This window comes from Calypte anna, chromosome 15 (assembly GCF_003957555.1).
Source record: "Calypte anna isolate BGI_N300 chromosome 15, bCalAnn1_v1.p, whole genome shotgun sequence".
In the NCBI taxonomy this organism is placed as follows: Eukaryota; Metazoa; Chordata; class Aves; order Apodiformes; family Trochilidae; genus Calypte; species Calypte anna.
In genome coordinates this window covers 9804389-9830113 of record NC_044261.1, presented here as the reverse complement: position 1 = coordinate 9830113, position 25725 = coordinate 9804389, and the positions used below count along the sequence as shown (strand labels likewise).

At 41.6% G+C, this 25725-nt stretch overlaps 1 protein-coding gene across 4 annotated transcripts; it reads right to left on the bottom strand.

Annotated features, from left to right (window-relative positions):
- Positions 1-6122: 6122 nt before the first annotated feature.
- On the bottom strand, positions 6123-23962 carry PATZ1 (POZ/BTB and AT hook containing zinc finger 1). Of its 4 annotated transcripts, none has more exons than XM_030460552.1 (6): positions 22674-23962; positions 20200-20263; positions 16924-16995; positions 14377-14548; positions 8705-8842; positions 6123-6940 (listed from the first exon to the last, which is right to left on the bottom strand). In XM_030460552.1, the coding sequence occupies exons 1-6, from the start codon at positions 23960-23962 to the stop codon at positions 6522-6524; spliced, it is 2154 nt and encodes a 717-aa protein (XP_030316412.1). In that variant the 3' UTR covers positions 6123-6521. The 4 variants fall into 4 exon arrangements, with proteins under 4 accessions (XP_030316412.1, XP_008501097.2, XP_030316413.1 ...); XM_008502875.2 differs by having other exon boundaries at positions 6123-6937; positions 16924-16992; XM_030460553.1 differs by lacking the exon at positions 16924-16995.
- Positions 23963-25725: the final 1763 nt, after the last annotated feature.

The window sequence follows — 25725 nt, the reverse complement described above, 5'->3', positions numbered from 1 at the left end:
AAGGCTAAAACAGGCTCGGTTTCAATAGAAGCAGGCCCATAAATAGGCAAGAGACTTCATTCAAGTAGGGAAAGAGTCATTCATCCTCACCTTAGATCCTTTCTTGCTCACACTGAAGACAATGGGAGGATTCCCAACAACTTCAGCAGAAGCAGGATTGGGATTCATCAGAGTCAATGGCCAACTTTTCTGCTCATTCCCTTCCAAGGCACTGTCTCTTCCATATGGCATGCAGCCAGGGAAAAATGCCAGTTTTTCTGGCTCATCCCACACTTATGTTTCAGTTGTTCATTTCTACAGGACATCTGAGAACAGCCTTTGATTTTCTCTTACACTGTGTATTTGCACTAATTGCATCAAACTTTCAGATTACAACAGTACCAAAGAAAAATTCTGAGCCCAAGAGCAAGGCTTGGTGGATTCTTTTAAGAGCCAGCAGTCAGTCTGATAACTTTTCAGAGGGCATGTAAAAATTGCCTGGAGAAGGCACCAGTTTGCAGACACAGCAGCCAAAAAGCTATTAGCAAGCATGAGACTGATTCATTATAAAAGCACTTACCCAAGCTCACTATGTGACTGCAGGAAGCTCAAGAGCATTTATGGCTGCCAGTGGCTGTATGAAGCTCCATGGTCCACATGGAACCCAGGAGCTAGGAGTGATAACTGGAACATCAGTGAGACACCAGTATCCTCCTTTCTTCAGCATATCTCAGCTCAGAGCACTTCCAAGTCTCCAACACTGCAGTACAAGCAGAGGCCACCCAGGAAAAGCTATGTAAACCCTGAGAGCAGATCAATAGTGCTAGGCAGTCTTTAAATTAATATAAGGATTTAATTTTTCAGGAAAAATGTGGCCAGCTGTTTAACTTTTGCATTAGGCCTGAAATCAGTGAGGCCAAACATCTGCAGCAGAGTTCAGCAGCACAATTGTGCAACAATTTGGCAGGCCAATCAAATCTTGAAATGTTTTTTACCAAATGGTTATAATCGAATTTTATAGATGGGAGCAAAACACAGGAGAAGGCTAGAGATGACACAAGGTGTTAATTCTTTACAAACAGCCAGTCAATACCTGCTACCACAGTGCAAAATACTGTGGTTTTTCACAAACATGCTTTAACCATTCCAGCCATCACCACAACCCCTTGCAGCCAGGATCCTTGCTCCTGTTCTTCACCATTTTGCAGTTATGTCACATAACTATTTTAAAGTTTGCTGTTGGGTTTTTTTGTTTGTGTTTGTTTGCTTGTTCGGTTTTTAGCCAAACACTTCTCTGATTTGCTTTAGATCTCAGTTACTTGCAGAGCTGCACACATTGAGCAGGTACCACACTAGCACAGCAATGTTTTGGGGATAAAGATGTCAAAGGAGCAGGCAGGAAGACACTACCAATGCTGCTGCTGCTGCTGACTGCAACAGTAAAACGTGGCCTCAGCTGCAGCTCAGTAGCTGCCTTCCTTAGGATCACAGGCTCAGTGCTCCAGAACACTCTGCTTTCTTACAGGGACACAGAGCAGCAGATTGGGCTGAAAGCCAAACTTGGTCCCAAAGGCTCGTTCACAACTGCTGAAGGACTTTGTTTTGAAAAGGATGTTCAGGAAAAAAAACCAGGACTCTCTCAGGAGACATGGGAGTTTTTAGAGATTCTGTCTTCTTCCCTTTTAAGTTTTCTGATGTGCTCTTTGCTCATTTATTTTGTCTCTCAGGGTGGAACTGAGAGTATAAGCTCAGAGAGTCACTGTGAGCTTATGTTCTATTCAATTAGAACTCAGGTACTGTGCCCAGGCAAAAGGTGAATGGTACAAAGCTGGCTTAATTTACATTAAAATATTCATAACGCTGAAAAAGCCAACACATTTCATGGTTTTGTTTGGCACTTGCTCTCAGAGTTTCTGCCACGCTGAACAATTGAAAATATCTGATTTTTTTTTTTGTGGGTAGTAAAAGCCTTTCCTGTTTCATTACTTAAAATTTTGGTAGTTGTTTTTCACTTTGTCCATTTGTCTCTCATGAAACCCAAAAGAGCTCTTGCTCTCCATTCGTTCTTCCAACACTGAAGTCTGGAGTTCCTTTGAAGTTTACTTTGGCATCTACTTCCTCAAGCAAGCACCTTAAAAAAATTAAAGCTGAAAGTGGTACCCCACTCCAGACTCAAGACATAAATTCAGATACTGATTTCTAGGAACAAAGATTTAGTGAAAAAACAAGACACTAAAGTTACAACAGAGCCTACAAAATCTAGGTTAGCTTTCATACTATCAATTCAATTAGTTGAGTTAGATAGACATTCAGTTACACAGCTGTTCTATTCAAGTCATTCCTTACTGCTCACAGCAGTTGAGGGAGGAACAATAATTTCAGGGAATATGTGGGAAATAAATATTCCCTAAGTCACTGGCACTCAAACAGGTCTAAAATTGTGACTGGGCATTTACAATTATTCAGAAGATTGGTAGGAAGACCAACTCCACACCATCTTATAGTCTAGGCTTTAAAAAACAAACAAAACTATTATTCCCCTACATATAATACTTTGCCCTACTATAGTTAAGGCACTGGATTGAGAGAAGGAAAAATCTGTGTTCAATTTCTGGTTCTGCTATCAATTTCCCACGTCATCATGGGCAAATCACTTCAGACTGAGAGCTTGCATGCACCACACAACAATGCATCAGGTGGGCCACACTAGGAAGCTTCTTTGCACACATGTAGCATATGACAAATGCAAGGTAATCTCACTTAACCTCACTCATTATGAAGTAAATTCACATTAAAATGTTTTACCCTGCATTTGCTGTGGATTAACAGTTCATAAAGAAATTAATTCAGGCAGCAAAAGAAGCCTGATGGTAAGCCTGTGGCCCTACATTTAACACAACACTGAAGCATGCATACAAGCCATTTCTAGTACTTTTTTTCCCCCCCACTCATTCACCTATAAGGATCAATTCCTTTTTTGTCTAACTTTAAAGTTCAGATTATAAATGTTTAAAGATGTTTTCATCATATGTAAGACACAGGAGTCTGAGCCTTAGTTGAGAGGTTAAAGGACTCCTATAATACAAAGGAATACTACAGCTCTTATTATCAAAATTTGTATGAACTGAAGTTCCCTTCTTTGCAGAGAAATGCACCAACTCAAACACTGGACTGCAGTTCTCCCAAAGCAGATGAGAGGGCTGGCTCAAACTGGGAACTATTTATTATCTATACAATGATATGTCAATGAAAAATGTAACAGAAGCAAGTTGAGTGAGCCTGTAGCTCAGGGTATATTAAGTATTTCCCTTTGAACTCTGAACTTGTGAGGCCAAGTTTTCTGTTTGAATCTGACTTCTGCTCTATGAGAAGCAAACATTTCCCTAAGGTCAGGATATAAAGAATTTGCATGTAAATTAAATTACTATCCAGAACAGAATATGGCCCCAAAGAAGCAAAAAGTTCTGGAAACACACTGATGCTGAAGATCCGTCCAATCTACTGGTGGCACTAGTCTGCACCAGTCTCTTGCTTTGGAGCAAATCTCCCCCATTTACAGGAGGATGATCTAGAACTGCCATTTCAGGATTGTTAACTTCCTGCCTAATTGTTTCCCTGTCCACTAGACTGAGAAGTAAGTAGCTTTCATTCAGTGTATTCATGACAACTTAGTAAGCATTTTCTTTGACAAGCAAAATGCACTGTTAGTGTTTTAGAAGGCTTCCTTTTTAGTTCAGGGCTTTTCATTTCTTTCATCAGTTCAAATTCTGTAGCATTCAGAATTAAACTCAGACACACGTGGCCAAAAGTCAACCCACGAGTAACACAGTCAGTGGAGATTAATGTATGATGAAAATATCCCATATTATAGACTTGGACTCTGAAGCTGAATTTTATGACTAGTGCACCCTCTTTGAGTGCATTCTGGAATTATCAGGGACACAAACTTCTTATATCTTTCAGAATATAGCCTCAATTCAACATAAATTTTCCCAGTTGGTTACATACAAGGTATTAGTAAATCAGAGTGACTGCAGCTGCATTTGCTAATCCAAGTGAATTATGTTGACTGAAAAGCCTGCTCCATCTTGACTTGCTCAGCAGCTTACCAGGTTGTCTCATCATGTTCTAGATTAGTTTGGGTATTTTCAAATGTTTTGTTACCTTTCTGAAATGTCCTGTTTCTACTTGTTAGCTAAGCTTACCAATAGCAATTCCATGAAGCTTTACTTTGAAGGTGGGTCAGTTTGGTGTTTTGGTTTGGTTTTTGTTCCCTTCTAAATGAGACTCACACCTATTCCAGGGATTCTGGAGGAAGATGAATGGAGAAGAATATGTTCTTCAGTTTCCCAACTGAGATTAATGGCAAAACATCAAGTCCACTGCAAGATGCTCTCAATTTACAAAGTGCTGGTGCTATAAAGAGAAAGCCATTGATTATTCATCCTTGGTTTCTACTACTTGAGAGCAAGTACTTTTAAAAAAGTAGCTTCTTACAAGAGAGAACCTGGGGCTTCTAAGTCTGTAGAACTTAGATCATAATTCCAAAAAATCCATATACTTACAAAAGGTTTTGTAATTTAACATAAAAACAAAACAGGAATGTGTCTTATTTCAGCTATGCACTAGCTGCTGGGTTTGGATCAGGAGCACCTGGGCACTGCAGGCTGTGGTGCAACAGCAGCTTGTGGCTACATTCACTTTTAATACAGATGTAGCTCCTGCAGAGGATGGAGGTGCTGGTCTGAGGTGCTCTATCCTGCTGCAGCACTGTATTAATGATGGACACAACTATTGTTTCATAGAAGGCAAATATGGTGGCTCTTGGGCTCTTACAAGTGGCCTTTCTAGAAACACTTAGTACACATAGCAACTCAGTTTAGCTCAATCCATTGTTCATTAACCCTCACAGCAATTGGGATGTAGAGAAAACTCTTCACAGATAGGAAACTAAGGAATAAATTCAGTGAGCTGTCCTATGTGACCTTGAGCATCAACAGCAGAACCATAATTATAACTCAGAGAATTCCTAACTCCTAACCCTGTGTTAAACAACATTTATACCTGGATTTGGTACATAAAGACCATGACAAGTTACAAGGGAAAAAAGGGAGGGCCAAGAAAGGACATTATTTCTGTACAAGTGGTATTTCCAGATTAAATGGAACTTCCAACAGCCTAGAGCCCAGCTTCTTTGCATTTTGCAATCAATTCATTTTCAGAGATATGTTGCCTGCAATTCCCACCTCTTACAGTAGAAACCCTTCTTTAGAAAAGAAAGGAATAAGACTGGCTTTTGCAAACCTGACTAGAGGCAGATCAGGAGAGCATGACTGCAGCCAAAAAGCCCAATACAGCACAGTGTAGAGAGGGATTAGTGTCTTAATTACTGGTTCTCATTTGCACACCTTCTGGACAGGTGGCTAAATTGCTCAAAAACCAAACAAAACGAGGGGATGTAACATACTAACTTCTTTAATAGAGTCCAGTCCAATTAAACCAAAATCACTCTGTGAACCCCTGGGTTTATTCACACTAAACAAGTCAGTGGTACAGTAGCTTTAACCAATAGCTGATCATGTTTGTACCCTAGGTCCCCACATGAAAAATGAGCACCAGTCAACCAGACTGCAATGGTATTTTACCTTCCCTTTTTTTTTTTTTCCTTTTTTTTTTTTTTTTTTCCATAAAACTATTTCTTTCATAGACTTAAAACAATCAACTAACCAAGTTATTAATTATGGTACACCTAAAAAAAAAAATTAATACTAACCCTAATGTGACTGCTGCTTTAAGAGTGCTCTGTGTATCTCCTTAGACTGGCTTTTCAGTACCAATTCACTACAACAGGTCCTAAAATAATAATAGAGAATTAAAAACCTGTCAGCAAGTTTAAAAGTTAAAATTTACTTAAGAAACCTGTTCTGAATGGTGATTTTTCTCAGCAGTTCAGCCTGCTGCAGCACTCACAGCCTTACAATGGCAGAAGGGGTTCAAATTCTCTCACCTTCTTGAAGTTTTTCTGTTTTTAAAAGGACAACTGCATTGTAATTTGCTACGTACCACGGGACGTTTTACTTAATGTTATATTCAATAATGGGTTTGTTTTTAAAACTTACTGTTTTTCTGGGGTAGGTTAGGGAAGATGGGGGAGAGAGAACAAAAGTATAGCTCCCTGTAGCTGTAGCTCCTCAGATGCCTCAGTCACTAAGACTGTCTAATTCTCAGATCACTGCTGGCAACTTCTTTTCATTCTAGAACATGAAAAAACACCAGCAGCAGCCTCTAAAGCTCCATTTGGTGTCTCAGAACACATCTTCTATTCAAGGTCACCATCTTCTGTAATGTACCAGCTAAGAAGCACTTTGTCCCTCTCCCCAGTTAAGGTTTAAAGGTGGGGTAGGTCATGAGACAAAGAGAGAAGCTAAAATGAATAAAAAAATTTCAGCTATAGAACCAAATTTCATTATTTCCTCTTTCATTCACAGCATCTTATCATTATAGCCAGACTGCTGCTTTGCTTTGTTAAGATCAGACTGATCTCATTTCCCCTCTGGCCCCATTGGTTGCTGGTCGACCTCTGGATCCACTAGGGATGATGCAAATGCTGACTGGACGATCTGAAACCCAAATGACTCCAGGAGAGACATGTTCTGTTGGGGTGAAAAGGGGGATCCGAGAGCAGGACCGAGGTCCCCCAGTGGGCCACCAAGTGCCCTGACATGAACCTTCTGTATGTGTTTGTTCAGATAAGACTTGGATCTGAAAAAGCTGCCACACTCAGGGCAAGGGTACTTCTTCTCTCCTTCCGTCTCCATTTTGTTTTTGGTGACTGCCATGTCACACGAGAAGGACCCATTGGTGCTCTGTTTCTCGGGAGTCTTGAGGTCACTGGTGTCAGAGAGGTCTCCATAGGAATCAGAACTCTCAATCGGGTCCGAATGTGAACATTTCTGGCCTTCTACAGGAAAAAGAAAAAAGAGATGTTTTCAGAATCTTATCTCCCCCCACCAAAGTGTTTAACATACATTCAAACAGATGATATTGTTACTGCTTCACTTCATTAATGTCTGTCAGGACACAATGATACAGAATCACAATCCCTTACATTCCAAAGCCCTTGACCATAGGTCCTCTTTACAAACCACCAGGCTGCTATTAGAACAATATCCAGGTTTTTATTATGGCTTTGTTATGACACTGAATGCATTATGGGTCTCTGGTTTACACAATAATTCTTTGAATCCCAAAGACAGTTCCTAAGGTTTATACCTCAAGCACTATACAAAAGGAGGGACTTCATGAGGAGTTTTAAAGTCACTCCCACACTGCTGAAACATTGTTGATACTTTGGGGGTGAGCCTCAAAACTAATTAGCTACAACAGGCTGCAGCAAGATGTGAAGAAATATGGAAATCCTCAGCGAAAGAGCAGTGAGCCACTGCGATTTTAGAAGTGCCATTCCATGTGGTTCCAAGGAACTCTTTTTCACACGTGCAATACTGTTAGAAGTGAACATCACCATCTAAAATTGTTCCAACTGTAAACACTGCAGCGTGAAACAGGAGAGAGGTTAGGGACACTATTTTAAGTCATTTGGATACATATCCTGGCAAAGCCATTGGTATATTTGGAGTGCTCCCCATTCCCTTCTGGCAGCATGCCAAGAAAGTTTGTCCACACTTTTTGCTTTGCACATATGAATGAGCGTGGGAAACTCAGAAGTACTCCCTAAACAAGTCTCTGAATACAAATCAGCTGTATCTACTATTAACTCTAAAAGACCAAAGAACCATTTGGCACAACCCAAAAGACAGATTTGCTCTGAACTCAGCATTACAAACCAAAAGGGATATGCATGAAATCAAAACACCACTGAGCTGGAGCAAATCTCTTGTTAAGTCAGCACACCACCCAAAACCAAAGGGCTTCTGTAGTAACTCTATCAGGACTTCAACAGAAAAAAAAAATTACACAAGTGTAGCTTTCTGCAGCCACAGGCTTTGTTTAACCCAGCCTGCTGTGTTCTCCTGGCAAGGAAAAAAAAGTGATGTTTTAGGACAACCACAGTTTTGAAGAATTTTCTGTCATTTCAGCTTCACCAGGAATACTGACAGCTCAAACCAAGAAGAAAAACACAAGCTATTCTAACACACATTAACACACAGCTTTATATATTCAGAAGCTAAATAATCATTATCTAGTCTTACAATAATTATCTCCTTTTTCCCCCCAGAAGTTAAATGCAGGTTAAAACCAAAGAAAAGTAACAGTACCATTATCACCCTCTACCTTTTGTCCCCAAGAACAGCATAAAAAGCTTAACTACACACAGCTGCACACCTACTCATCAACCTGAGGATGAATATTGCTTTCAATGCTCAAGCATCTTTATGAACTGCATTCTACAGCTCCCTCTTCCTTCACCAGAAATCAGAAACATGGTTGGACATAAGATTCAAACACTGCAGGACTAAGGAGCCATCAAGAACCTGCACCCCTCAGGCAAAATTCAAAATTCTGCTAGGAGGATTGGTCAAGATGTATGAACATGGCTTTTTTCAACCTCTAAAATCAAAGATGATAAAAATTCATGTCATTTCTCTGCATCTCCCTAAGCTGTGTTTTCGCTGACCTTCTTCCCACCCCTTTCTCATGCCCAGCCCAACCTCCCACAACAAAATTCTGCACAAAGCAGCAAGGTGCAGAGCAGGGAGCTTCTTGCCTTTGATGCCATAGGTCCTGACGCAGTGGAACGCTGCTCCCCCATTCGGGATGGACTCCTGGTGCCTGGAGACCTGGGGAAGGGGAACACCGTGGTGGGTTTTAACATGGACCTTTAAGTAGGAGGCAGAGGAGAAACCTAAACAAGATAAAAGGAGATGAGAGCCTGCCACCAGCAAAGACACACGTCTGCCTTCCCTGGCCTTCTAAATCTTTCCCTTGCTCCTACTTGCTATTACAAAGTTGTCATTATATTAGCTTGGTTTCTGGATACCTACAACATGCTCAGGTAGGATTCCTAGACATCATCAGGCAATGAAGCACAGCATACCTTTCATTAGACTTCATTTCTTTCTGAAAGTCATGATACAGCTTCCCTGAATCCTATGTAAGCAAGCCTAGCAGATGACGTGACACTTTCTGGAAAAGGCAGAAGAGACATGACACAAAAGGGCACCCATGTCTCACCACCATTTTTGTGCTATTTTGTTTAGCTTATCTTACACTAAGATTTGAAGGAATGCCCCTCTTTGGGATTTAGGGTTCTTTCCCCTCAGGTTTCTGGGTGCTTACAGTGACTTCTAGGAGGCACTGAGCTTTTAAGGTATATGATTTTGTTTTACAATAATTTTTAGAAAGCATTTCCTCCATCCAGCTCATCCTGAGTTTTAAAAAAAACATACTAAAACTCATATTTTGTTTGCAGCTAAAAACAAAAATTAAAATTAAATGTCAATATTAGTTCTAATCTGCAAGCCCAACCCACTGAAATGAAAAACATGTATTTCAAACAACTGATTTCTGAACAAAACAGGTTTTTTCTACATTTGTACATGTGCTTTTTAAAACTGTTTTTGAAGTCTCACAAACATGCCTTTTCCTTTAATGCAATAAATTATCTCACATATATTTTGCAAGGTTTTGAAATGCAGATTTTAATAAGATTTGCAATTAGTTCTTGTACATTTCCTACACAGATAAGCCTACCAACAACTATCTTATTCTTCTATTATGTTTTGAACAGAATATTATGGCACTTTCATGTTAGGAACATTTTCCTTTAACAACTGAGAAACAGGACACAACTTTCACAGTCACAGACACAGCTCCAAGGTTCCCTTTCTGGAACCCAAGACCTCTATTTTTTTGATATACAGCACTCACAGCACAAGCCCTTTCAGGAGAACTTTCACACCAATGCTTCACTTTAAATATGAATAGATATACTACTGTGAAGTAATTTTTATAGTGATATACTGCATTTACATTTCATGATGTATAATAATATATTAGGAAAGATGAAAAACCACAACTGGCACATCTCTCTGGGGTGAATATTCTGTCAGCAGCTCTTAAGTTTCAGGTGTTGAATTTAATACTGAACGTGGCTTTACACTGGAATTCCCTCTGCCCATCCAACAGAATCTCCCTCTACCCAGACCTTTCCCAGCAGCCAGAGTCAAAATGTATTCAGGGATTATTAGAATTATACATACAGGACCTGCAGAACAAGACAGAACTCCACAGCAACCTGCTGAAGAGGGAAAAGGGCAGGTTGCTGAGAGTGAACAGGAGATAGTCATTGTAGAAAGAACCCTGAGTTGAAAAGCACAGAAAAATAGATACATTAAAACTGAAGAAACCAAGAACATTTAACTCTCAAAACACAATGGAGCAGAATCACCCAGGTCAAGCCATCCAGGGAATTAATGTAAGAATATTATCCCCTGAAATAATGCAAGACCTCTTCTTGTTGTACTGAGTATCTCACTGGGCCACAAGAATATATTTTCTTCAAATACAAAAAAATTGCTGTGGACATGGGAAAGAACCAGTGTTTGACTTGTAGAGAAAATGACACACTGTACAGATACACTGGTGATAGTTCTTACTACAAGGTACTTCCTTTATTCCACATGTGTCTAATAACCACATGCATGCTGAGATGAGCCTCTTTATGTGGCAATGCACTAAAATCTCACTACCAACTGCTAAAAAGGGACTACATACAGGTATTCAGTGTTTTCCTATGCTACAATTGACACAGGAAAATCTGAAGTTGTACTCTCTGCTATACAATATTTTTTCTGAACTCTGCAATTCTACTTATAGAGTACATAGTTTTATATAACAAAAACTGCCTGCAAAGTGTGTTAGCTCCCCTTTTATGCTCTTGGCAGAGGAACGTGTGAGTCATCAACTTCCATCAAAGCAGTAGGGATGCCAACTGTTTCATAGGAAAATGTTTGAAGTGAGAGGTTTTTCTTGTGCTTTTATCCTCATTTTTTTTCTGAACTACTTGGTACAACACTTTTTTTTAAAATCAGACCCTAAATATGAATGCCTGCACTAGGAAGATGGGGGAGTCATACACAGCAATCCTTCAATTTAAAAAAAAAATCTTTCAAAACAAAGTCAAGCTAATGCAGAGGGTAAAGTGGTGCTTATTATTTTACCCATACACATTCCTCAGCTTTGCAGAGGAGATTATTCCTTCAGACCAGAGGAACTAACATTGAAAACATGCACAGAGATTAAATTACCTGCTTTATATAAATGAGAACCATTCCTTGATCTCTGATAACATCTATAAGGAGATAGACTATGGAAAACAAAAACAAGAACCACAGGATGCTCCTTTTACAAAAATTCTATCAAAAGTAGATAGATTTTGAATAGATTCAAAATTCTGGTATGAACTGGGACATCTGGAGAATGTGTCTTCCTTTTACCAACTCTATATTCACCATGGAACATACAATAATTCACATTACTGTAAAAAAATTTTATCTGACTTGTGACTGCAATATTTACCCTTTCCCTAAGTCATTTTATTTCTGCAAAACAAGCACTGCCTATGTGTCTGAAACAGAAAATGCATCTCTGAGTTGCACACGTTGTTACAAATACCCAGTTCTAAACTTGCCAAAGTCATTAATCTCTTAAATTCTTTGAAAAAGCCCACACAAGCAAATAAAGTTACTAATGATGGTAAGAGAAGATTATGTAGCAGCAAAGCAGGAAGAGGTCTTTTTTATTTAAACTGATTAAAGAGAATTTGTCTTATAAAGTGAGGATTGAGGATTAGTTTTTATAAGCACATTTTACATTAATTATTTTAAAAAACAACAAAAAAATGCCAGGAAAAAAACCAGCATTGTGCAGCTTCCCTGCTTTAACAGAATGTAATTGCTTCCCTGATTATTCTAAGCATAAAGATTGTAAGTAAAAATACAACCTGGAAAACACCATCAAATCACAGAGGGTATCTTTTGGACATTTTACTGCCATTCTGCAGAATAAATAAATAAATAAAATCACCACATGTGTACATGCATGATGTGGCAAACCAGTGGCTTCTGCTTCTAGTCTAGTCAGGTACTGAGCTCCCCATCTCCTCAATACATCAGACCTTTGAAAGAACACGACACACTTGATGAAGTCCCATGGAAAAGCCCTCAGTCTGTTGTGATAAACTGAGGGATTCTAAACTCTGTCTTTAACACTGGGATACATTCAGTTGTGCAAGAGTCACCTTTTCACCCACACTTTGTTGTTTTGTTTTTGATGTTGTTTTTATTGGCCAATTACAAAAATTCTCTCAAAAAGAAGCCTGAGTATCCTTGCATGACAATCACTATATCCAGAACTAGCTAAGTTCCAATTCAGAAACACATCAGCATGTTGGCTGAGGGAAGAATAAATAAAAGTCCCATAGCACAGGCACACAAACCACAGCTGCAGTCAGGGGATGGCACATCATTTCTGACTGCACCAATGCCTATCAAATAGATGTTTCTAATCCAGAAATTTTCCACTATATTTCATCTTGCCAGGCTCTACAATTTCAAAGGTATTTATTTAAAACAATTAATGTTGTAATTTGACTCTAGAGCACTTCAGATTAAAAATTCTGCTGTCACAGATTATAAACCTACAGTCAAAATTGACTGCATATAACAATGAATTCCTAACACAGTTGTGTGACAAATCCAGCCTGAAACTTCCCTTTCCTACAAATTTTAGAACTGTGTAGACAGTTAACAATAATTTACCAGATTTATTAAGCTTTCTAAGTGCTGATGTAAACTGAAATTGACAGCAGACTAAATTCTGAAGACACATTTGAAATACACAGCACTGTAAGAAGAAAGTAGTAGCTTAAGGGTTGCTGTACAAGAGGTGCCCCGATCCTTTTACAGAGAAGCACGTATTTTATTTAAATTTCTGCTCTACATTTAAACCTGCAAAGTGTGAATAAACCACGTAGGCATTTCATTGTTTGAATGCCAGATCTATCTTTGTCATGCTGGCTGAATTTTGAAAGAGCTGCAGTGACATCCAGTGGTAGTTAAATTGAAACTCAAGCTTACAAATCTTAGAAACAAGACAATTCCTTCCAAACCATAGGAGTATCTCTTTAGCACTCTATTCAACTGAAGGAGGGCAGGATAGCACCAGGAACTTGGATAGTATATTCTGTGTTGTTACCATGAAAATAATATGTAATTTTTCAGAAGACCATTTTGTACCATCTACAAGGAGATTCAGAATCTGAACATTTCAACTCAGGTACCTTTTCCACTCAAACTCTGAACATCACTCTCAAGAGGTAACAGACGGAAAACTACTGGAAACTGGAAACACTGATCAACTTTCAATCATCCAAAAGTTGCCTGTACAGTTCTCTCATTGAATACAGCTTTATTCTCTCAAAAGATTTCACCTCTTTTAAATTAGAAAATAGAACACACAACATAAAAAACAAGATCTCAAAACACAGCAGCCTCTTCCTACACTTACAAGGTACGTATGTCTGTGTGAGCCAACAACACATTTTGAAGCCAAGTATAAATCCTTCAGAAAAACAGACACCAATAAGTCAAAATTATTTTTTCCCTTGCCTTAAACCCCACAAATCCTAATTTTCCAACTCTCTTCAACTGAAGGCTACCACAAACAGATGGAAAATTTCAAATGCTCCTAGTCATCTGGTTTAGCTTTAGGTAGCCCTGCAAGGAGCACGAGTTGGACTTGATGATAGTTATGGGTCCCTTCCAACATATTCTTTGATTCTATGAAAAACTGTATTTGTACAAACAACAGTAAAGCACATTTCTACCACTCTTTACAGAATTTGAGCTAGAAATGTATGTCCATACAAAGCAATTTCTTGAGTTAAGAGGGAGAAGCAGCTTGAGTCTACTGCTGCACCAGGAGGTTAAACAAGACTGATAAAGTAATGTAGGGTTTTTTTAATGTACAGTGTGTAATTTTCAGCTTGGTGTGTATTTCAAAGATTCTTCCAAACTGAATGCAAGGACTCAAGTCTAAGCAGGTGTTGAAAACAAAAGGTGTGTGGTGAAAAGCAGCAAGGCAATATATCAGGGTTATTTTATAGGGATCTGGATTTAGCAAATAAAATCCTTAAAGCCATCTAGAAACAATTTGCTTCAGATTTAAACAGAGTTTCTTCAGGAACTATCAGGCATGTAAAAAGGCCAGACCTATAACTTCATCAGTTTGAAGCTTAAGCATTCAATAAGAAAAACAAAGAATAGGTCCACATGTATGGTGTAACCTCCTCCTGTTGCAGACAGAGCCACATAGCCTTACAGCTTCCCTCAAGTGTCCTCCCGTCCCACTGAAGTAAGAGAATAGTTTCTTCATTACCTCGGTTACAGATAGTGCAGAAATTGCTTGGTCCTTCACTATGCTTCTTCAAATGATCTGCCATATATGCTGCTCGCAAGTACTTCCCACACACCTGGCATGGAACTTTGTCTTCATGACATGCTAGGTGTGAGCGCAGTCGGTCACGAGTGGCAAAGGAAGCATTACAAGTCTGCAGGTATAATGAGAACCATGTGACTCATCCACTCTGCTAAAAGCACTGATATTGTTGAATGTTTTCAGTATTCTTTAGAGTAAATACCTTAGACCCTGAGCAAACACACAAATGACATGATGCACAAGCCGTTTTCCCACAAATAAAACATTCTGATCACAAACATACTGCACAAGATGTGATGTTACTACTCAAAAATATTAAGAAAGAAAGAAAACAGCTCTGGCACACTACAGACAATAAAACTTAAATCAAAATAGAGTTATGAGGCCTTAGCTTCTCTCTGGGGATGCATATACTAAAACTTTGAGTAATATTTAATGAAAGAAACAGCACAAACCACTTCAATCCATTTACAGTAAATTCTGCCATTTCATGGAGTCATTACAATCACTTCAGACCACGCAAAATGTCCTCTCTCACCTTCCTAAATTTTACTCTTTGATCTAATCACACTTCAGTCCACGGAATCCCTTTGAAGTGCGAAGACATACAAACAAAGCATCAGATAACTGGCTGGGATGAGAACATGAAAAAAAGGGCAGTAAAAAAGCCATCCTGGTATCCACAGTAGCAGTGCCGGCAAATTGTAGAAGTGAAGCCTCAGAACTGAGCAGGTATCAAAATAACTGCATGACACTGTAATCTATTTATAACTTACCCCTGGTCAAGGTATCATATTCCACTTACTACCATGAAACAAGCTTGGTTTGGCATAAAATAATATTGATTCTACGTGCCCATTTCCCAGACATAATCCATATGATGAGTGAAGGCTCCTTCACATTTTTACAATACCAACTGGCAGGCATACATGTACATAGCCTGCTACAACAGCCTCCAAGTTCCAAAAGCTTTGCTCTATCTCCAGCACATAAAGGTAAATAAATTACCAGCACTACACAGTAGAACTTAAAGATACAGTCTGAAACCATTGCTAACAAGTGAAAGAGGAAAAACAAATGCAAACATATGCTAGAATGACCAGACCAAGCAGGAAACAGTGGCATTCAAGAGTGTAGTGTTTTGTTTGTACCACCTTTATGGAAAATAATGCAGTTTTAAGATGTATAATTAGAATCTCCTAAGAGATAATGCGAGACTATTAAGTGACTTGGAAACTGGATATATTAGCTCTTTTCAAGTTTCAGTGTGTAAGTAAACAATTCTTTTAACAGATACAGACTTGTTAAAGTAACAGTCCTAGTAAAATGACAAAATTATAACTTCAAATAAGTTAAATTGATAACACAAAAGAGGATAATCCATATAATTTTATATAATTTAGTTAATCAAGAGCTTAATCAAAAAACCATTGAAGGCAGCTGAAAAGTACCTATCAATTTCAACAGGCTTTACACTCATTCAATCCTCCAAGATGCTTAAGCATGGTAAACTCCCATGTACAGAGCTGAGGCTACTCTGCAGGAAAACACAAGACTTAGCACCTCAGAGGATCAGGACTTAACGAACTTAAAAAGATAACAGTAAAATTATCTGGATTTCTGTGATGCACACAGTTTAACTAAGCTCACCAGACAAAAAAAATAATAAATTACAAGCAGTAATTTAAGAGGCAAATCCTTGAGCATGAAAGATTTCTCTGAATTTAAATCTCAGTACACAGCACTGAGGAGAACAGGTGCGGCTTTCACTTACTGAAATGTTCTTAGCAGTAAACGCTCGTTTTAGGGGGGATTCCAGCACTGATACTGAACAGTCCATGGGATGTCAGCTAAAGATATATATAACTAGACAATCAGAGATGACAGCCAAGAGATCCATCATCAGTAAGTCTATAAATATTGATCACAGTAAGGGCTCATACAAAAGAATTGGGAGTGCATTAGTTGATGAAGCAGACCAGAGAGAGCACAAGGGTGCCAGCAGTAAAACCGTGTCTGTCCCATATTGAACTGATCAAGTAAAAAACTTAGGGAAAGGCAACATGGTAATTTCTGTGTTTGATTTCTCACTCTTGATGTGGAATTGTGCAAAGTTCACCTTTGGATGAGCTATGTAGTAAATATATCTGCTTAGAAGCTCAAAAAAAACCCCAAACTATGTCCAGTGGAAAAAGCAAGAACTGATTTAGCTGAATCATAACATGGGAAACAGGACTAGGTTTAAAGAAAACCCCAAAGTTAATATTTGAATAGTTAATATTTATAAAAGTTATAGAGCAAAAAAAAAGTTTTATTTTACAAAAGACGTGAAGTGCTAAGTGAATGCTAGAGTACTTATCATTAATTGTTAATCACAGAAGAAAACTCTCCAGTGCTTTCCTAGCAACATTGCACAGGTATATAAATAGATCAAAAAGAATATATATATATATATATAAAGTTTAAAAAACATTGTTTAAGAAATACCTCTTGAAGGTTCAACTTTTCTATGGATGTGGATGTCTCTGAGCTTATTCCATGGTGGCTGCCATTTTCCTGCTAATAGGCAGGAAGTAAGAGAAATTAGGACAGGAAGAAACTCATTCTGCATTGAAATCAATGGGAACAGCACTGGACTTAGGATGCCAATTTTAGGTTTGCTTAAATAGATCTTTTTCTTTGTCAAGTCGTGCTATAATATAACCTGCATTTTTCTCTTTTTTACCTAAATTGCCAGAAGAACAACCTGTCTCATCTCTGAGAATGAGCAAACTTCTGTTTTCTCCCCTGTTCCTTTGCATCCACAGATCTTCAGATCACCACTTCCTCCCAGACTGCTGCCTAACTTTCATACCATTCACACTCAGCTGCCAACAACCCAGCTTCACCCCTTCCCATGACAAGTTAGCAAACTGAGCTATCCCATTATGTCCAGAAAACCAACTAAGCCAGTCTCCTACATCCCGTCAATAAATGAATGAAACAAAGTCACCAGTGCAACCATCCAGGACAAAAGATCCAGAGCACCATTTGCTGTCTTGTCTGGACACCAAAGGAACTTCCTTGATCTGATTTCTCAGCTGCCTTGGCTGTGTCAAGGCTTTCCCTATTCTGAGTGTATTTTAAGAATAATAAAGAAGCTGGAATCAGGTTTTTGTCTGGCATCAGATGCTACAAGTGCTGGAATTTAGGACGTTTTCAAATACTTGTGAAACCATTGTTTTAAGGGGGTGAGTGCAGGTTTACATGCTGAGCACTGAAAACTATAGCTGCTGCAGTAATGTTTCATTTATAATTGTCCTGCTTTTCATAGCTTCATTTTATTTATTCTGAAGTTGGGTTAACACCTTCACACTTTTGTTCTGGTAATCAAATATTGTACCATGATGCCACACCAACAAAATATTAGATATCCACTGGTTTGCCAAGATACCTGAGAACTCAGGTAAACAGCCAGTGAATTTTGTTTAAATCTTAACAGAGCACCACTTCCAAGAATGCCACTACAATAGAGGATTCTGGAATGCTTTTCTGTTTACTGGCAGAGTACTTCTCTTTTGCAGTAAAAATAAACAAAGCACAACAATAGCAGGAATTTTCAACAGGAACAGTTTTTAAGAGGATGCTCAATGCTGTTTAGACTACCTTCATGAGGAATCAATTCCCTAAACAAAATTAATGGGAAAATAATGGAAAATGGGGAAACAAGCCAATATTAAGCTATCTTCCTTCTTAGTGGCCAGATTCAGTGTTTAGATAGACATCATGGAACAGAAGTGTTATGAGGTAATCACAAGGAGAACTTAATTTATGTATCAGCTTTCAGATCTGAAACAGATTTTCAGTGTGACAGCATCCCTTCAGTGGTTTGTACCATGTACATCAGAACTGTGCATATTTAAGATGATTTTCAAAATCTGATAGGATATTATGAAACATTTTTTTGCAAAGACACACCACAGCTCTTTAACAGATGTTCTACATCAAGACTCAAGAAAAATTTACTTTGCACGGTGAAGCAAAGACAAGAAAAACTTAATAAAAAACAAGTTCATCAAGAACAAACCAAGCCTGAAAGATAACCTCAATTGTCTTGATGCTTGTACTATATAGCCTATACATTTTAACTGAAATGAATAGCCATACAGTATTATGAAAACTTCGTTTCCTTGCACACATGTATTTTTTCATAGCAATTTCTGAGTTGAGTTTCACTGTACAATCTTAGCTTCCACGCTTCTCAACTTTCTCACTCTTACTGTATCCTCTGATTCACACCAAGGTTATATGTATTCTTAAATCAATCAGAAAACTATAAAAAATATCAGGTATCAGCTGGCAAAGGACAATTCATTTCTACTAACATTATTCATAAACTGTTCATTTGGTAACTTTGGTATCAACTGCCAAAAGACTGATAAGTTTTTGTTTATGTTGGGACTTAAACATTCATTTTCCTACTTCCACACAAATACATGCTTATGGAAAAAAATGTAATTATCTTCAGTTCATCCAAGCAGACCCCTTGCTATCTCCAAACTGTGAAGTCTTTTTATGAATGGAATTCTCCAATTTACATAAATCTATAACTCCTTCTTAAGGCTTAAACCAAACTAAAGCCTTGTATGGAATATACATTTAAAAAAACATAAAGGCTCTCTGGCCTGTGTTTCAATGATGCTGGACTTCCACAGATCATATGGAGGTCAATAAGAAACATTCAGATGTCTCTGTATGTCTGGAAAAACTGTTCACTGAATTATTAAAGTTACAAAATGTTTCAAAATTCTCAGAGTTTGGAGGAAACACAGGACAAGTATGTCAAGAGATGAGTTAAAATTCTCATCAGAAGGCAGTCCTGTAAGATTCACTAGATTCATTAAATGTGCTTAAACATTTTAGAAAAAAAAAATCATTTACCCTTCACTGTTCTTCAAAGAAAATGAAAATTATCTTGTTCCAACTTTCTTTAAATGAAAAATTACATAAATTTTTCCTCAGAGACCAAGCTTAGAGGTTTGCCCAACAACCATGTGAAGGCAGTAGGTGATAATGAAAGCTGCTTGTCAACTTTGGTTTTAATTAATACTTCCCGTCACCTTTTAAATCTCTTTACAAATGAATTATAAAATATCCTTCTTGATTTGAGCTTTCAAGCCCTAATGAATAATTTATGAACCATAAAAAAAACAATTACAACATTATGACATTGTATTGCAAAGGATACAGTGATGCTGTTATTATATTCTCCCTGGGATAGAAAACAGCTTCCAACTTTGCTCAGTGCAATGTTCTGAAGGCTATGTGATAAAAAATAGTATCTTGACAAGTCATGGTAATTTATCAATTTTAGTCTAAATTATTAAAAAAAAAAAATTAAGTCAGCATTGAAGCCTGCTGTTGGCAACAACTGAAATTTAAAAAAAAAGGAGGGGGAAGAGGGAAAGGCTTAAAAGAGTTGACTCTAAGCCCAGAGACAAGGTGGCTGGGTAAGAGATCCAGGGTGAGACTGGAACAGAGCAGTAGGGAAGAACATCTGGCAGAAGGGGAAGGAGGGAGGAAGACCAAAGGTGTAGATGACCTGAGGGGCTGGGGGATAGGAGGGGTGGAAAGCAGCTGTCACTGGTGAATGCTGTTATTTATAAACATTTATCCCAATTCACACATACATGGTATTTTTATTGATACTTCAAAATTGTTTGCACATATAAATGCAATGCCAAAGATCACCCCTACATCAGTCTAAACCCCTCCAGCTCCTACCTGACATTTGTGAGGTCTCTCTGAGGTATGCACCTGCTTGATGTGTCCATTCAAGTGGTCTGGCCTTAAAAGAAAATATACATAAGCACACTTAAAACAAATACTAAAAATAAACTTACAATTCTAACAAAAAAAAAAAAATCCCAATGGTGGATCTATTATAAATGTATCAGTATTTAACTTTGCAAGAACCAGATCACCAAGAGCTGGCATTCTACCTTGTTAAGTACCCTCTCCAACTTGCTAAAAAGGCATCATTTTCTTATGAAGAAACTATGACTGGATGACCAGAGAAAAGAGGAAATATAAGCTAAACCTTACAAGCCTGTATCTCCTCTTTCCAAAATCCTATTTAGATCTTGACAATCAGGGCACTTGACTTCAATTGACAGTTGCTGAATATCTGAAAATCAGACCCTTTTGGTTTATGTCCCAAACAAGGATGTAAGCAGCCAACTTTAAGCATCTCTGTGCAAAAAGACTGATTCTGAAGTCTTGTTGCTGTGACACATTTTCCACCTGAAGGATTAAAAAAATACTGTCCTAACTCACAACTTGGTGGGGAGACTGCATTAATACAAACAAAGTGTTCTGAAGGTCCCAACTAGAAGGTGCAATGGAAGAGCAAATTATTACTGAGAAAAAAAAAAAAAAAAAAAGTAAGACCATTCTTCACAATCAGTAAAGCCTACTTTGAAAAAGAGAGGACTGAATAGCTGCAGATTTTCCTGGTGGGAGTTTCTCCCAGTGGGAAGAAAGCTTTTCATTGTATGAGGCCAAAACTGCTTGGAAACAAGTTCTCCACCCTCTCCTCCCCCAACTCTCCAGCTGCGCCAATGAGAGGTCTCAGGATGGAATTCACACACTACAGACAGAAAATAGACTGAACTTTGCAGTCAGGCTGTTAAACCTGATGCTTCAGCAAGTGGGCTGGAGTGGTGTAACCGGACAGACTGGTTGGGGGTCTTTCCAGGTACCTCAAGCCTAGCAACCTCCCGTGCTGCACTACTGAATGAAGGAAAGGCTACTAAAATTAGACATCACACTTCAGTTTCCTTTGGCAGCTCCTACGACTGAGTACTGAGAGTTAAAGAGTCTCTGCTTTTCATTCATACTTTGATTCTACAAAGATGTGTAGACGTTGGGTTTGTTTACTTTTTTAACAGCATTCCTGTCCACGTTAACTTACTGGGAAAAAAAAGAGAACTCGACATTTATCTTTCAATTTCTCTTTTTGACAAAAACCTTTCACACATCAGCAGCAGAAATCTTTAAGTGTGAGTAAAAATCAAAACTGGCAGACGATCCCAGGCAGTGCTATGATAGAAAAATACTTCTAGCTACAGGTGAAATCTTCATTTTATGACTTCCCATCACTAAATCTGCAGTCCTTATGAAGATGCACCCCTAATTATACTGATTTTTTTTAAAAAAAAAGCATAGATTTTCTTAAAGTATTTCAGTAACAAAATGTACCTTTATCAAAAAGAAAGCTACCAGGGGCACAATCACTACATTTATCCTACATTGTCCTACATCTGGGACATTTCTAGCCCTAACAGCCTTTTGCTTTCTTTTCACATCTTGATTCCTTCCCTCCTGTTAGAGCAACCCAACTGCTCTAGAAAAGTGGCTGCTGCTACAAAAGGAACACAGAGTGTACACATCCCCCTCCCCCCACTACTTCTAGTCTCAAAGCGAGCATCAAACCTCAAAAGAAGGTTCAAATTCTTAAACTCAGACTATGAGATACTGCTAACACGACTACGTGTATCAAACTACTTACTAACTCCCACAAACAGCAACAACAACAAAATCAGCAACATTAAATGCACAGATCTTACGTATGTTGCAGGGCAGAAACAGGATCCCCTTCAGAAGGATGTAAACCCAAAGGACACAAAGATCATGTATTAAAAGACACTTGATGCTGCAGCCTTTGAAATCTCACCTCTTCCTTCACATTTGGGTGATAAAAAACATTACGAACTAAGAGAAATGAAGGGAAGTTAAGAAAAAGAAAATTTAAAATGGATACGAGAAAAATAATCTTGAGATGTATTAATATTTTGCACTTCAACAGCACCTTCCAACTACCTACAAATCAGTAGTCTCAAGACACCTGTGTGAGGTAGGTAATTATTCCAATACCCATTTTACAGAAGAGTCATTTGAGGGAGAGACTAACTGATTTGCCCAAGGTCACGCATACACCAAGCCTGCCACAAAGCTGGGAATGTTACCCAGAAGCCAGCTGACTCCCAGTTCTACGTCTTAATTACCTTCAAACCCCTTCAAGAGACTGCAGAACAGCGTCCCAGTGGAAACGATGAAAGTCTCACTTCTCGAGACACTTTAAAATGGAACAGTCAAACACTATCCTTAGTTCAAATTGTTCTCGTTTCCCCAGGGATAAGACAGACAGCTCCCTAGGTCACGGTTTCCGCCTGTGGTCCTTATAAGCACTCTCTTACCTGGAGAAGCCTTTTCCACAGCTCTGGCAGATGTAGGGCTTTCCCACAGAGCCATCGTGAGACCGAACATGATAGGACATCCTATCTTTCCGCTTGAACCGTAAACCACACACTGGACAAGAGTAAGGCTTTTCGCCAGAGTGTGACAGCTTGTGTCGATTCAGGTGGTACACGTCCCGAAAAATCTTGCCACAGATCTCACAAGCCACCTGTTTCCTCGTCCTGCTTCTTTTTCGGGGTGCATCAGGGTCATCCGGACCAGGGACACCGTTTTCACCCAGTCTTGGGGGTGGAATGTCTATGTAGCCCAGCTGTAAGCTCGTCACCCCGTGTTGAGCCTCATGCTGTCGAAGACGATTAGCATCTGTAAATACTTTCCCACAGAGGCCACAAGGCAGGATACCAGCCTCTCGCAGGCCCCCTGGGGTACCAAACATCATAGAGTCCAAGAGATTGGCTTTACGGGGACGCCCTCTGCCCCTCTTGGTGCCTAAAGTGGGGGCACTAGCAACATTCTGGAAGGGTGAGGCCAGCAGCGGCGGGGACAGAGGTCCTGCCACCATGGGCAGGCGGTCCACACCCTGCAGAACAGGTAGGGAGGACTGCGCAGCGGTGAGGGCAGCCCGCGCCGCCTCATCTTCGGGCATACCAGCGATGCCGTTGCCATTGGGTGCCAAAGCGGCACCGTTGGTCATGTCAAGAGGGAAGCCGAGGTCCGCAGCCCCCGGACGGAAAAGCATAATGTCAGGGCGTGCGGGGGGCACGAGGATCTGCACATTGGACTGCTTGATGACCTCCTGGCAGATGTCAATCACAGAGCGCATCAGCAGGAACTTGGCGGCCGTCATGAGCTCCGGGAAGCTCTCCAGCCGCACCACGATGCGCGACGTGTAGGCGAAGTCCAGGATGTCTCCGAACACCTTGGAGCTGATGGTGTGCATCTCCAGCTCCCGCCCGCCACCGGGGGCTCCGCCGGCTGCCGCCGCAGCCCCGCCGGCTGCCGCCGCCGCCGCCTCCGTCGCGCCCCCCTCCGCGCCGCCGCCGCCACCTGCTCCGTCGCCGAGCTGCGCGCTGAAGACCGACTCGAAGTACTCGCTGCAGGCGGCCAGCACCGCCCGGTGCGCCGGGAAGCTCTCGTCGCCCACGCGGAGGAGCACGTCGCAGAAGCGGCCGCCGTTCTTGCGCTGCTGGTTGAGGCTGTGCAGCATGTCGGCGCTGTGCCGGCTCACCTGGTAGGTGTAGCAGCCCGACGAGGGGCCGCAGGCGGCGGCCTCGCTCACCCGCTCCATGGGGCTGCGCCGCCCCGCTGGCGCCCGCAGGGGGCGCGCGCTCTCCGGCCGCCCGGTGGCGCGCGCCGCCTCCTCCTTCCCCGCCCCTGTCCGGGCCGACGGCGGCGGCGCGCGCTGCGCTCCCTGCACAGCGCGAGGGGATTGCAGGGGGGGGCGAGACAAAAGGCTCGGGCGGCGGAGGGGCGCGCGCCGCCGCGGCCGCGCGAGCTCCGCCCGGGCCCGGCCGCCACGAGGCGCTGCGGCCGCGGAGGCCGCCGCGGGAAGGGGCGTGCGCGGCGCGGCTGCAGCGAGCCGGGAGGGAGGGGGCTCCGGCGGCGGCGGCTCCGGGCTGCCGGCTCCGTCCGTCCCTGTGTGTTTGGAGCGGAGGAAAGATGGCAGCGGCTGCACTTCCTCTTGCACTTTCACCCCTGGGGGGAGGAGAAGGAGGGGGCGATACCACCCCCCCTACAAAAATCCAGCGGGGGCCCCCCGGCTCCTGCTCCCCCACCAAGCGTCGCCGCCGCCGGCTCCGGTCCCGGCCCCGCCCGCCTCGCTGCACCCGCACCACCGGCGCCGCAAACTTTCCTCTCTTCTTTTGCCGAGAAGACCCCCACCCTATTCATAAAGACCCCCCCTCCAGCCACTCGGGCTCCCCCTGCCCCCCCGCTTCCTGCCCCCCTCCCTCCCCGCATCCGCCAATGCAAGAGCAGCCAGAGCCAACAGGCCGGCCCCCACCCCGCCCGCCCGCGGGGGCTGGGGGCTGCAGTCCCCCCCTTCCCCAGCACCGATCCTCCAATGCCGAGCCGGCAGCGAGGCCCCCGCCCGCGGCACACGGGGGTGGAGGGGCTGCTCTCGCCCCCTCCCCCAAATATCCGGGCTGCAGCTCGCCCCCCAGACCCCCCTCCCGCCGGTGAGGGGAGGAGGGGCCGGCGGGGGGGGCTGCAAGCAGCCGGCCCCCCTCCCTGGGCGCAAATCGTCCAATGCAAACCCCTCCCGGAGCTGCAGAGGCGCAGAGCGGCCCCCACCTCCCCGCCTCGCCTGAGGAGAGCTGATCCCAGAGGGGCCAGGGGGCTGCGGAACAGACCGGCCTCCCCCCGCTCTTTCATTGCAATTCTCACCCCCACCCTCCCCCCCGTACCAGGATCAACTCTCAGCCTGACTAAAAGAGCGAGGCGCCGGCATGGTGGGGGAGGGAAGAGGGGCAGGGGGAATTCTTCCAGTAAAAAAATGCCCTCCTCTCGGGAGCGGGTTGGGAGAATCGGTACCCGCAGGCCGGGGGCTGCGGGAGGCACGGGCAATTGCATAGCCCCGACAGAGCCTCCCTCCATGTTGAGGAAACTGCTGCCCCACTGAGCCCCGCGGCTTCCCACGGCACCCAGCTCAGCCCCTGCTCCCCTGGAGTCACCTTTCCCCAGGCCCGAAGTTAAACACTCCAAAACGCACCGCTGCGATCCGCTGGTGGGGGCTGCTTGGACTGTCCTAGTGCTGAACCTTCCCTGTGTGCTCAAGGTCTCTCTATGATGAGATTCAATTTCAACATCATCATCATTACTCCTTTTCAGCTGAAATTTTCTCCCTGTCTATGAGAATTTTTCTCTACTTTTGACGAAATACTCCCCCACTCCAATACACACACACTTTCTTTAAAGAGTTCTTTGTTTTGTTAAAGACAACCCTTTCTAAAGTGTTCAAGGGCACTTCTTTGCATTTATAACAGTAAGCCTCATTTAGAATCCTTGGGTGACCTATTCACAATCCAATATCGCCACTCAAACTATTCCGTG

Coding starts and splice junctions, on each gene's coding strand:
- PATZ1 (XM_030460552.1), bottom strand. CDS start 23,962: ATGGAGCGGGTGAGCGAGGCCGCCGCCTGCGGCCCCTCGTCGGGCTGC. Junction 20,264..22,673: donor TGTGGAAAAGGCTTCTCCAG/GTAAGAGAGTGC, acceptor TTTTCTTTTAAG/GCCAGACCACTTGAATGGAC. Junction 16,996..20,199: donor AGAGACCTCACAAATGTCAG/GTAGGAGCTGGA, acceptor CCTGCCTATTAG/CAGGAAAATGGCAGCCACCA.